At 44.3% G+C, this 14,316-nt stretch overlaps 2 protein-coding genes across 2 annotated transcripts; one reads left to right on the forward strand and one right to left on the reverse strand.

The window, feature by feature from the left end:
- The first annotated feature begins 501 nt into the window (after nt 1-501).
- LOC147432193 (pentatricopeptide repeat-containing protein At4g13650-like) lies at nt 502-3,887 on the forward strand. The gene has a single exon (XM_086492178.1). It carries the CDS (start codon nt 571-573, stop codon nt 2,926-2,928), a length of 2,358 nt encoding a protein of 785 aa, XP_086348304.1. The 5' UTR covers nt 502-570; the 3' UTR covers nt 2,929-3,887.
- Nucleotides 3,888-6,554: 2,667 nt separating this feature from the next.
- LOC147432194 (pentatricopeptide repeat-containing protein At2g03380, mitochondrial-like) lies at nt 6,555-9,590 on the reverse strand. The gene has a single exon (XM_086492179.1). The coding sequence runs from the start codon at nt 9,295-9,297 to the stop codon at nt 6,997-6,999; it is 2,301 nt and encodes a 766-aa protein (XP_086348305.1). The 5' UTR covers nt 9,298-9,590; the 3' UTR covers nt 6,555-6,996.
- Nucleotides 9,591-14,316: the final 4,726 nt, after the last annotated feature.

Here is a 14,316-nt window from a genome sequence, read left to right on the forward strand (position 1 = left end):
AGTGAAAAAACAAGCCATGAAAAAATAGAGTGCAAAACTTGCATTTGGTGTGAGCTCATTGATCTATGGAAAAAATTTAGATGGTTTAAAAAATAGTTCTCGTAAAAAATAGGTGCTTATAAATATGGGACTCAAATAGGACTGAAAAATAGGTGCTTATAAATATGGGACTCAAATAGGACTGAGAAAAGTTTGCATTTCAAAATATAAGAAGGTTGTGAATGTGTGAAAAAAAATCACACTTTGTATAATTGTATAAAATTTTTACATTCAAAATCCTACTGAAAGAAAAGAAAATATGCTCATTGAAAAAAAACCATATGGATTTGTTTAAGGTATAAATATTTACAAGTTAGAAAGTTACTAATTTTGTTTAAAAATTTCTTTTTCATTGCTAGAAAAAAGCATAGGTAATATTTTCACTGCAGAAAAAATGTAGAAAAAAAATCGATGTGTAATGGCTATTTATTTCCAAATGATGATTTTCCTGCGTCTAAAAAGCGTGCTCAATTCTCAGAGGTATAAAAATGTCTAGTGAGTTAGTCCTTGCGATGGCGATGATGTACTGTTATGAAAGAATCATGGCTAGCATTCAGTAGCAGCGAAGTGGGTTCTCGCTTCAAGAACAGGGCTACCAAAGGATTCTTGTGGGACGATGGCTTTAAGCTCATGTATGAAGATCTCCTACAGACAAGCCTGGCCAGATGCTCAGATGAGCAGAATGAGGCTATTGCCTTTGTCGCCTCTCTTAAGGATTGTGCCAAGATCAAGGATCTTTGCAGAGGCACTTGTCTTCACGATGATATCCTCAGAAGAGGCCTGCTACACAAGTGCTCTAACTCCATCGTCACCATGTATGCAAGATGTGGGGCGCTTATGAATGCAAAAGAGCTATTTGACAGGTGCATCACCAAGAATGTGTACACCTGGAATTCCCTGATTTCTGCGTTTGCTGACAAGGGCCAGGGCCAAGATGCTCTCATCTATTTCGAACGCATGCAACATTTACAGCTCTCACCAGATGCTGCAACCTTCGCTTGCATTTTGAAAGCCTGTGGCAGCATTGGAGCAGCTGACAAAGGTGCACGAATTCATGAAGAGATTGCTAAACAAGGGTTGTTGGGGAAAAATCTTGTCCTTGGCAATGCTCTCATTAGTATGTATGCCAAGTGTGGCGTTCTTTCCAAAGCACAACAAGTCCTTGAGGAGCTATCTTCTCGGGATGTTATCTCTTGGAATTCGCTAATTAGTGGTTGTGTGCAACATGGTAAATCAGAGAAAGCACTAGAATTTTTTGACCGTATGCAATATGAGGGAGTCTCACCGGATGCTGTGACATTTATCTGCATGTTAAAAGCGTGTGGTAGCCTGAAAGCAGTTGATAAGGGGAAGAAGATTCATATAGATATTTCTCAACAGGGGTTGTTAGGCCATAACCTCATACTTCAAAATGCCCTGGTAGACATGTATGCGAAATCTGGCGCTTTTGCAAATGCAAGGGAAGTGCTGTTTGAGCTACCGGTTCGAGATGTGATCTCTTGGTCTACATTAATTGCAGGTTATGCACAACACGGTGATGGTGAGCAAGCGCTTGCCTGTTTTGACAAGATGAAAGGTGAGGGCCTTTGTCCAAATTTTGCCACCTATATTGGCATCTTACAAGCTTGTGGAAGTATTGGAGCGATAAATAAGGGGAAAGAGATGCATGATGAAGTGGTCAGTAACGGGCTGTTCAAAGATCATCCTGCACTTGGTAATGCGGTGGTGGACATGTATGCCAAGTGTGGTGCACTAAATAAAGCACGGCAAGTCCTTGATGAGCTTCCTGTTAAGGATGTCGTATCTTGGACTACATTGATTGATGGATATGTGCAGCATGATGAAGGCCAACAAGCTTTAGATTGTTTTGAAAAGATGCAACATGAGGGTGTTTGCCCAAATGCAGTGACCTTTATTTGTAGCTTGAGAGCATGTAGTATTACAGGAGCAACTGATAAGGGAGAGAAAATTCATGAGGAGATTGCAAAACAGGGGATGCTGAGAAATGATGCTGCCCTTGGCAATGCTCTTGTGGATATGTATGCAAAGTCTGGCGCTTTTTCAAAAGCCCGAAGAGTTCTTGATGAACTTCCAATAAGGGATGTTTTAGCATGGTCTGCTTTGATTGAAGGCTATGCTCAACATGGTGAAGGAGAACAAGCTCTGAGGTGCTTTGAACAGATGCAGCATGAGGGCGTCCATCCGAACGGGGTGACCTACATTAGCATTTTGAAAGCCTGTGCCCATGTAGGAGCAGCTGACAGGGGAGGAATTATTCATGATGAGATTGCAAAACAGGGTTTGCTAGGAACGGATGTTGTGCTCGATACCGCCCTAGTAGATATGTATGCCAAGTGTGGTTCTTTAGCAAAAGCTCAAAAATTGCTGGAGGAGCTTCCTGTCCGAGATACTATCTCTTGGAACACATTGATTGCCGCTAATGTCCAAGAGGGCAAGATTGAGCGTGGGCTTACCTGCTTCACACAGATGCAGCATGAGGGTGTCTCTCCAGATGCCGCCACTTTTTCATGCGTGCTTAATGCATGTAGTCATCTAGGTCTAGTGGAAGATGCTGGAGATTTCTTTGAAAATATGAGCAGAAAATATGGTATGAAGCCAGATTTAGAGCACTATAGTTGCTTAGTCGATCTTTTTGCCCGTTCTGGATGTCTGAAGGAGGCGGCAGCAGTGGTTGAGAAGCTGCCATTGTCTGGTGGTAGTGGAGCATGGTCTGCCCTTTTGGCTGCTTGCAGCAAATGGGGAAATGTGAATGTTGGGAGATGGGCCTTTGATCATGCGCTACAAGTTGACAAAAATGATCCAGCGTTTTACATTCTTATGGCCAATGTCTATGCAGCTTCCAGGGTACTAGCATTTTCGAAGAACTGACAGCCATGGCTATCGGGGATAATTGCTCAACATTCTCTAAGTCCTTTTGCATGCTCATCTATTCGACTATAGGGCTCACATGATTGAAGAAAAAAAGTGTGAGCGAGCCAGAGGAGGGAGAGAGCAAAGGTAGGGTAGGGAAAGGTCCCGTGGTGACCCTTCCTCGTAAAGGTTCCAACCAGCTGGCGACTGGAGGAGGCCAGGACTAAGCCTAGGGAAAGGTCACTAAAAGACCTTTCTGATTGTTGAAGTCGGGGGGAGGGGGCTCAGCAGGTCCTGTGCGGACAGTGATCAGTGATCACCTTCCAACCACAGATGTGTTGGCAAATTATGCTGCAAAAATTCCATTGGCTGAGGTGGCAGACGATGCTTGCAGGACCATGCAGAATTTTCTGGGTAATGGGGCAGAGATCAGGCGGCTGCAGGTGAAAATTGTGCCAAGGAATGTCCATGGATTGGAGGGTTCATATCATCTGCCCCCTGACTATGATGGGGTAGGGAAAGGACATTCACTGTCCTTTCCCTGTTTTCAAGGTGACCCCATCTGGTGACCGGTGGAAGCCGGCGGGAGCCATTGGGGAACCTTGATGACAGGAGAAGGACAGTGGTCTATCCTTTCAAGCCCGGAGAAGGACAGTGGTCTATCCTTTCATGCCTGTCAAAAGTCCAGGGGAGGGGAACCTTGCCTGCACAGACGATACAGACGGATTATGTTCTGTGTGCTGAGCTTGACATCAGTGATTGGCTGCCGGGCAATTGCATTATGCATGCTGAGGTGTCTGTCATCAACTGCAGATTCCACGACTTTGATTGCATGTAGGCGTGCGGCTGAGGCGGACTTTGACGGTGTAGGGAAAGGACCTCTGTTGTCCTTTCCCCATGATAACTGCGACCACATGGCGATCGGCGGAGGCCGGGAACCATGGTGGGAGCAGTTATTATGGGTCTGCGGCAGGGGGGACAAAAGACCATTCCGCTTGCTGACTTGTCAGGAAGGTAATTATTTCCTTCCAAATGCTGACTTGTCAGCTGTATAGGTGCTCTGCCATTGCCATTGTACTTCCCTGCTGCTGATGTGTCGCATGCTGATGAACTGCAGGTCTGCAGACATTCCAACTGCTGACTTGGCAGAGATTTGAGCCACTACGGTGGAGATTACTGTGAGGAATGGACAGTGAATGAGGGGCTCAGATCTCCTGCTCCCTGACCGTGGACCTCGACGGTGTAGGGAATGGTTGTTCCCTGTAATCAAGGCGACCGGCAGAGGCCAGGAGGACTGATAATGGGAATGGTGAACGGTCACTAAGCGACCATTCCTGGCCTTCTAGGGTCGGGGTGAGGGGGGCCAATAATGGCCTGAATTGTGCAGGTTCAGAAATGCAGCAGTCGCCAAATGCAGGTACAGTGCAGGAATTGCAAGGCTGAGGTGGCATGCAGTTGTTGGTGGGTTTGTGTTGCTGCAGTGACTACAACAACAAAATTCGGCCCGTTGGCGTGTTGACACGAGAAAGCATACCGGCTGCTGAGATGTCATCTGTGGATTAGATGCTGCTGCAGGAATCACAAGGCTCCGGTGGCATGCAGTTGGCAGGTTTATGTTGCTGCAGTGACTACGATGACAAAATTCTGCCTGTTGACGTGTTGACACGAGAAAGCATACCAGCTGCCTAAAAAAATTCCGGTGAGGAATACACGGGGAATGGAGGGCGCAGATCTGCTACCCCCCGAACCCCAACCTTGAAGGGTGTGGAGTACTGAAGTGCCCAATTTCTGAGTAGCCTCCAGGCATCCTAGCAATACAAAAACTTAACACAAGGTCCAAACTGTCAACTTTCCTGCCAAAAACATCAAAACGAGATCAACTTAGCTGCAACGTCTAAAGGGTTTGCAACATGTAACAAGGCCGTCACTAACTTGACGACGGCGGCACTGCCTGATCAGAGAGAGAGAGAGAGAGAGAGAGAGAGAATTGCTTACAGAGAATTCCCTGAGACGAGAGCGACCGGGGAGAGTTTGCTGCTGTCGACTTTTTTAAAGTGCGTGCTATTTTTACTGCAACAAGCATGGCTCCAAAGAATAGCATCTTAAAATAGCTTCAAAAAGCCTAAAAGTTGTGTACAACATTTCATAGGCACCACGCCTATATCACTGCAGGCAGTGCCAACAAAGAACATATTGTACAACATGTTGTACCTTATATCAAGTTTATTCACACCCAGAAAAAAATTATTAACTTCTCCCATGCATAGGGAAAAACTCTTGAATTGCACATTGAGTATGCCAAATAAGCTGTTTCCATTACCTATTGCAGGTGTATTCTTCCATTAAAAGCATTTTCATTTGTAAGGTTTGATTTTATTAATTGCTACATTTACACCAGACAGTCTAGCAATCTAAACCCCAACCCCAACTCTACAAGGTGTTAGGGACCTCTGGCTTAGCAATTTTATGCAAGCCTCATAGAGTTCTAGGACAAGTGTGCACCACCCAAGAGGAAAGGTACTAAGCATCTATGATCATACATGCTATAGATGATGGGCATGCATTTACATGTCTAAGTAGGAGAGTATTCAACTACCCCAAAACCTTTAATTGTTAGGGAACTCCTATGCAAGCCTTATTCTTAGGCCCAATTGGAGTATGACAAAGTTAATCCCCAAAACACACCCACTACGCTGAGCTATTGCTTATTGGTCTGCTCCCTATGATGTTTTCAATGACACATTCGAAACTCTTTGGAATCAAAAGGGCAAGATAAATTTCTCATGTAGTGATGTACCAATCCATTTGCTCCTGCCGACATGTTTCTCAGGGACGCTCCAATTCCTAGAGGTGTAGATGCGATAAGCAAGCCACTTACCATTTACATTTTAATACAAGGTGATTAGGCAACGCAAGTTATACAACACCACCTCTTCTGTACAGTAGTTTTTACTTGTTCCAACCAACAAGTTTGCACAACCAAGGCTATCTCTTGCTAAATGGACAGTGAATATGTACAAATATGAATAGCTACGCTGTGGTTCCATGAAAGACATGAACAAAGCTGAACATTGGTAGACACTACGACATTTCCTGATGATATCATTGGTGTCCATGGTGGGTGTAGAACTATGTACCAAGATATGCTTCCACCACAACATGATGCATGCACGCACATGCACCGGCACGCACACACATGGGCATACAATCTTTGAAAGCTCTACACACTGAGCTTTTGGTTTTTCATAATGACATGGCTCAGCATGACATCAGTCATAAAATTATAGGTTTTTTTCCAGAAATTGGCACAGGTTTATGAGAAATTTAACTGACTTTCTCAAAAGAGACATTTTGAGCACGGACAAAGATACACTCTGGAGGATGATGCTGGAAACTCAATTTGGCCTAACTCGACTTAGTATGGCCTTTGTGATGCCCTCATTGGGTCTTACACAGTAAAAACAAGTGGGGCAGAATCACTGTAGAGAGTCCAACAGAACTTTCAAGCAAACTAAAGGCAATGACACAATCAAGCCTTGCACAAGGTGCATGACGTCAATTTACGGAATGCTAGCATGCTGGCCACATAATCACGACTCAACATGCACGTTGGATGAACCATCACCACGGCATCCCATACTTAATTTCAGAAGAAACCTCGTTTCCTTAACCTTAACCAAAAGGTTCTTTACAGATACTGTAAGAACCCTTCTTGTTCACTGGTGCAACAGCTGGCGATGATGTAGGCAGGTTGCTTTTTGCACAAAGGCTGCTTTAATGGATGTGGAGCTCTCTACCACTTTTCTTCATGCTGCCCACTACAATTACAGTGAGCCTCATACTTTACATTGAGCCTCTGCTAATGTTGAACATAAACTATTCTTGGAAATGCCTTCATAAACCTCCCTATGTGAAAGTATTTTGGGGGCATTTCCCCCATAAAGCTTCCCATGTTTCAAACACAACAATTTGTACAAGTCAGGCTGCTGACATCATCCTTACACGGGATGAATAAAAAGATACTCCTCATCTGGCAGGCTCTAAAAATATGGCCTTAACTGTTCGGACAGTAATCAGTCGACAAATTTACTTGGCTGCATGCTCAAAAGCCAATCTTCCAATATTGACTCCCTCACATTTCCGGCAAGCACCCAACAAAGTGGACCACCCTTGTACAAAGAAAGATGGCATTTTCTCCATAATCCCTGCAGCCTTGTCAAGATGGCCTGTACGGCCAAAAAGATCAATCATGCAGGAGTAATGCTCTAAATCTGGTCTCATTCCATACTTTGCACTCATGCTCAAAAAATGCATGTGGCCCTCTTTCAAGCGACCTAAGCGACTACATGCACCAAGCAAGCATGAAAAAGTGGCTGCATCTGGAGAGAAGCCCTCACACAACAGCTGTTCAAAGCAATTCAGAGCTTGCTCGGCTTCACCATGTTTGATAGCTCCTGTGATTAATGCATTCCAAGAAATAACATTCCGATCAGAAAGCTCTTCAAAAACTCCCCGTGCCTTTGCAAGAGCACCACACTTGGCATACATGTGTACGAGAGCCGTGCCAAGTATGATATTATTAGCTAGCAACCCTTGTTTGGCAATCTCATCATGTATTTGTCCCCCCTTGTCAATGGCTCCGACATCACCGCAAGCTTTCAAGATGCAAGTGAAGGTCACAGAATTCGGAGAAAACCCCTCGCGCTGCATCTGCTCAAAACAGCTAAGAGCTTGCTCTGCCTCATCATGTGCAGCATATCCTGCAATCAGAGCATTCCAAGAGATGGCATTCCGGACAGGAAGCTCTTCAAGTACTTGTCGCGCTTTTGCAAAAGTGCCACACCTTGCATGCATGCTGATAAGAGCATTGCCAAGTACGATATCATCTTTTATAAGCCCCTGCTTCATTATTTTATCATGGATTTTTTCACCCTCGACCACTGCTCTTATGTTACCACAGACGCTCAATAAGCAAATAAAGGTTATTCCATTAGGAGAGAGACCCTCACATTGCATCTCTTCGAGACACCTAAGAGCTTCCCGGGCTCTGCCTTGTTGAGCATAACCTGCAATTAGGGTGGACCAAGAGACTACATTTCGAATAGGTAGCTCCATGAGCACTTGTGCTGCTTTCTCAAGAGCACCACACTTGACATACATATCCACAAGGGCATTGCCAAGTATAGCACTCTTTTCCAGAAATCCCTGTCTAGAAATCTCTTCATGGATTTGTTCACCCTTGTCAACAACCCTCATGTTGCTGCATGCTTTCAGAATGCAACTATATGTTGCTACAGTTGGACGGAAACCCTCATGCTCCATCTGTTTGAAGCAACTCAATGCCTCCTCACATTCACAATGTTGAGCATACCCCGCAATCAGGGCATTCCATGATATTTCATTGCGGACAGAAAGCTCTTTAAGAACTTGCCGTGCCTTCAAAAGGGCACCACACTTGGCATACATATCAACCAGAGCAGTGCCAAGCACAGCATCACTTTGTGAAAGTCCCTGCTTGGCAATTGTATCATGGATTTTTTCCCCTTCATCAGTTGCTCCTATGCTGCCACAGGCTTTCAAGAGGCAAGTAAACGTGACTGCATCTGGGGAGAGACCTTCTCGCTGCATCTTTTCAAAGCAAGTTAGTGCTTGTTCACCTTCCCCATGTTGGGCATACCCAGCAATCATTGCAGACCAAGAGAATGCATTTCGAACAGGAAGCTCCTCAAGCACTCTCCGGGCTTTTGTGAGAGCACCACACTTTGCATACATATCAATCAATGATGTACCAAGTATGATGTTATTTTGCAACAACCCTTGCCTTGCAATTTGGTCATGAATTTTCTCCCCTTTCTCAGATGCTCGCAAGCTTGCACAGGCCTTCAGGATGCAAGAAAATGTGACTGCATCAGGACAAAGACCATCCAGCTGCATCTGGTCAAAATAGTGGAGAGCATCCTGAGCCTGCCCCTTATTAATGTGTGCTGAAATGAGAGCATTCCAAGTGTAAACATTTTCGCTCTTATAAATGTTAAACAATTCCGTGGCTTTTGCAAGCTCACCACATTTTGCATACATAGTGAGTAAAGCATCAGAGCACTTTTCGACAAACCCGCTCTTAAGCATCTCATCATGTACTCGTGCACCTCTGCGCAAATCCTTGTTCCTTGCGCAATCTCTGAGAGAGCCAATGAAAGCAGAAATGGTAATGGCAGAGTTTCGATCTTGAGCTTGTGCCAGAGCTCTTCCTGTGAGTTCCTCAGCAACCCAAGGAGGATTGCACAAGCCATGGACCCAGAACAGCTCTTTGGTGAATCTGTGCTGAGCATGAAGAGAATGATTGTATAGTTGAACGCGTGCATGTCTGCAGGGCTTACCATGCGCCATCCATTTTGGGTGGCAGAAGACGAACGGCGACTCAGCAGCCCAGTGACGAGTTCACGATGTGCAACCTGGGCCTAGATCCCTCTGGGAGTTAGGCCCCTGTCACAGTCGGCCGCCTGCCCCAACATGGATTTATTGGATGGACGCCCAGTTTCTGTCACATTGGGATTTAGCCTAAACGATGGCGTCCAGAAGCAACCAACCCTCGTAGGCCAGGTGGTAGGCTATCCGCCTCTCGCGCTGACGGTCAGAGCTCCTAGCCTCTACTCGTGCATTCGCGCGCTGCTTTTTGAAGGTTGTCCATCACTTTCGGCGAGCCTCGTCACTATATGGCACGGCTCCTGGTTAGAGGGGATCTAGGGCCCAAATTTGGGGGGCAAGACGGCTTTAATCTCCGCTGTCAGATCACACAGTGAACTAGGGGTGAACTAGGGGCGGGTGAATTGGGGGTGAACTGAGGGTGAACTAGGGGCGGGTAAGCTAGGGGTAGGTGAACTGGGGGTGAACTAGGGGCGCCTAAACTAGGATATGATCATGTGCCATGCCAACATGGATAGTGACGCGCGTTAGCGTGGTGGTAGGGCATTCGTGGGGCAACAAAGACGTCCCAGGTTCGACCCACACCCCGCAAGGCGGATGAACTAGGGGGGGTGAACAAGGAGTGAACTTGGGGCGCCATTTTTGACCCGAGTTCACCCCTAGTTCACCCCTAATTCACCCCGAGTTCAACCCTAGTTCACTACATGATCCGACATCCGAGATTAAAGCCGCCTCGCGCCGCCAAATCTGGGCCTTAGATCCCCCCTGGCTAGAGTCGTGCCATATAGTGACGAGGGTGAGGGCTGGTGAGGCCGGCCATCTGACAAAGCCTCTAAACCAAAACTACTTTTTGGCGGACGAACGAGGAGGCGCCACATTCGCTTGTCCACGCTTTGGGTGCCCCAATGTGACAGGGACCTAACTCCCAGAGGGGATCTAGGCCCAGGCTGGGGGAGACGCGTGCCTTTGATCTCCTCGTCCGATTGCCACGGAACTAGGGATGAACTAAGGTGAACTAGGGGTAAAAACGATGCCTTGAATTTACCCGAGTTCATCCCTAGTTCGCTGGCCTCCTGGGACGTGGGTCAAACTCGAGACCTCCCGATTGCCACACAAAAGCCCTACTGCCACGTTAGCGCGTGTCGGCACTGACAGTGACCATGCTGGTTCACCCTAGTTCACCCTTAGTTTATCTCTATTTTACTCACCCCTAATTCAATGAGTAATAAGACGGCCGAGATCAAAGCCGCTCTGTGCGGCTCCCCTATATTGGGGGGGGGGGGGGAGTTGACTTTGATAGGGCCTCCATAGTGATAACTAGTACGTCCGGCTGCCAAAGGCGGACTCTCTCTCTCTCTCTTTCTCTCTTTCTCTCTCCCTCTTTATCGTGCGCAGAGGCTCGTTTTGGACTTTAGCCTTCATCTCACAGTTGTTGACACGTGTAAAGCGCACTCGCTCTGCTGTTATAGAATACATATAGATATAACTAGTGATCAACAACGGCATGGCTACACAGCCCACTATGGCGATAACTTATTGATAAACAGGAATGGGAGGGCAAGATACACAAACAAAAATACCCCCATTCCAAAGCATCCAAAAATTATGGCACGAAGACACATAAGCAATCCATGCAGAGAAAGAAGAAGCATAAAGCTGGGTGACCCGAAAGGCTCGTGGCGCTACTTTGTAACAAGGGACTCAATTGCAAAAGGCACAACCAACCAAGTGGCTATTGCATGGGCTACTAATTGCCACGTGGCATGGTTACCTCATATTTAGGGAGACCTTTTTAAAGGCCACAAGCGAGTGTAGCTTTATAATTCTTAGCTTCGGGTAACATCTTTCAATGTGAGCTATGTATTCTTATTCTCTATTCATATGCTCTACTAAGCTATGAGTTGAACTCTCTCTCTCTCTCTCTCTCTCTCTCTCTCTCTCTCTCCCCCCCCCCCCCCCCCAAACCCACGAGTCTTGAATTCAAGACTCATCGGGACTTGTTGGATCGATCTTTGAGGTCTCTTGGGATTGTTCCTATGACATTAAAAACTTCTCTTCTCATGTGTGTGTGTGTGTGTGAATAAGAAAAGGAAACTAGAATGATTGTTCTATCACCCAAGTGTGGCATATTGCTTATCCTAGTTCCCTCTTGAAACAGGTCTTGAGTTCAAGACTCGTTGGATAGATCTTTCAGTCCTCTTGAGATTCCTCCTACGAGATTAAAAATTCTTTTCTCTTTTTCTCCTTCTTCTTCTTCTTCTCCCTCCTCTCTCTCTCTCTCTCTCTCTCTCTCTCTAATGTAGATTATGGCAAGTGAATGCCACAAATCAATGCACACCTAAATGGTCAATCCAACATTATTTTGACTTGTTCAAGGCACAGAGGCATCACACACAAGGTGAGATGGCTCAAAACATGAAATGGATGTAGATGAATTTATGAGGCAATGAAGTGCAACCAATGAGGGGCAACATTTTACCTCAATCTAGTGTTGTCAAACACACATGCATAGCAATGCATGCATTCTTTCGTGTAGCATGGTTGAAAACTTGCATACCCACCTCTACTCTATGCTACACAGAGATAAATGCTTAGAAATAGAGCCATTTAGCCATGCATAGCAAGAAATCTAGCATGTTCAAGCACAATCATGCAAGCAACATGCACTCTCTAATATTAGTGAAGTATGAAAGCATTACAGAAGAGTAAAAGTATAAATTGTTGCACTAAATTGGCCATATGAGCATGAACAAGCTCACTGATTCCATAGCTAAACTCTTGCTTGAAATCAAAGCGTATAATCGTAAAGCTTGCTCAACTATAATCACCTGAAATTTACTATCTACAACGCATTATCAAGGTGAGATGGCTCAAAACATGAAATGGATGTAGATGAATCTATGAGGCAATGAAGTGCAACCAATGAGGGGCAACATTTTACCTCAATCTAGTGTTGTCAAACACACATGCATAGCAATCCAATGCATGCATTCTTTCGTGTAGCATGGTTGAAAACTTGCATACCCACCTCTACTCTATGCTACACAGACATAAATGCTTAGAAATAGAGTCGTTTAGCCATGCATAGCAAGAAATCTAGCATGTTCAAGCACAATCATGCAAGCAACATGAACTCTCTAATATTAGTGAAGTATGAAAGCATTACAGAAGAGTAAAAGTATAAATTGTTGCACTAAATTGGCCATATGAGCATGAACCAGCTCACTGATTCCATAGCTAAACTCTTGCTTGAAATCAAAGCGTATAATCATAAAGCAACTATAATCACCTGAATTTACTATATACAACGCATTATCAATTGGAAACTTGTCAAGAGCCCGTATCAAATGTACACACTGCATTGTAAAAGCTACATCAAAATTGGGATTTTACTAGGGATTCATAACCACATATACTATCCATTCCAAGCATTTGAGCATCCAAATATGCATTGCATCTCAAAAAAATTGTAAGTAACCCTCCCTTTCCAAAGGGGGCATATTCATCATGCAGGTGTTGTGCATGCCAATAGGAGGTTCTGTTGGCCTCGGTTGTTGTGGTCACTGCAATTTTTGGTTTTGTTTCTTGTTTTGTAGGAGTTCGTCGTCTGCAAGTTTCTTGATGATGGATAGTTGCTTAACATGTGTTGTTGAAGAGCAATGATGAAACACACTTTGTGTGGATGGAGATTGGCTAGCACATGGCTTTGAAGAGGCTATGTATTATTTTTAATAGTGAGATTAAATAAAAAATGAGTTTTAGCTTCATTCACAATCTAGCACAACTATGATTCTTGTAGAGTGTACTTTTGTGGGGTTAGGGCTTGTTGAAACTTCATGGTTGTGGTCATGTATAAACGGTGCTTGTTATCGACCTTCCTTTTGGTTGAAATTGTTGAGCTCATGGACTTTGGGATTGGTCCTATAGATACCCACATTTTTAAAAATTAATTAGAGGCCATTGAGCATGTTAGAATTTTTTAACCTTAACCAAAGTTTGGAATCGTTGGAAGGTCAAATCGATCACGCATTTTCTTTGGCTCTTTAACTGAGGAATATTTAACCATTGGAGATACACGACCCATAGTGAAGAGACCATCACTAAGAGTCATTTTTGGTAGGACATTTGGGGCTTCTCAAAGTTACAACTCATTTATCTAGAACTTTTGGTGGAATCTGTGATCTTATTTATCTATTCTCCAGAAGTCTTGTAGGATTTGCTGTTGCAAGGAGTTAGCATTTGTAGAAATGTGGAATAGCATTCTTTCTTTGCTAGTGACCTACTCACTTGACACACATTGAGGCTCTAGTAGCATTTGTGTCTAGCATAAGGTGATAATTTTGAAAGCAATAAACATAAGAGATTTCTATGTGCCAATACATCCACGTAATCAGAACCAAATACCAATGTCAGACCAATGAATAGTAGAGCCAATAGTGTTGCAAATATACCAAAGTATTGGATGATTTCCTTGCCGATCAAAGGATCATGTCGACTAGAAACTTGTCCGGCATAGTAGATATTGAGCCAAACCCGAGAGGTCCACCTTAAACAATGTATTTGTCGCACATGAGCTCATCAAGAGGGGGTTTTGATTTCAAGAAATCTACAGGTCTACATCGAAGAAGGATTTGTAAAAGTCAGTTTTTAAAAAGGGGGTCATTCAATTCATGCAAATATGTAGGTAAAAATGGATTATTTAAATGCTACTTGAACTCATGATATAGATGGTTTTCTAATAGCGCGGGGAGGTCACCTAATAAAAATGTAACCTATCACGTGAGTTCAACAGAAGGGTATTTAAAGTTCTTGAAACTTACAGAAATATATATACAAAAGGGAATTATTTTTTCAAATTTGAAAAAAGACTTACAGATTTTAAAAGAAAAGGGTACATTATATTCTTAACAAAACTCACAGATAAGGGGTTTTACAAACATGTCTTGAACGCATGTGATATGGTAGTTTTACACATAGTGAAGC

This window comes from Adiantum capillus-veneris, chromosome 20 (genome assembly GCF_014529385.1).
Source record: "Adiantum capillus-veneris isolate H3 chromosome 20, ASM1452938v2, whole genome shotgun sequence".
Taxonomy (NCBI): Eukaryota; Viridiplantae; Streptophyta; class Polypodiopsida; order Polypodiales; family Pteridaceae; genus Adiantum; species Adiantum capillus-veneris.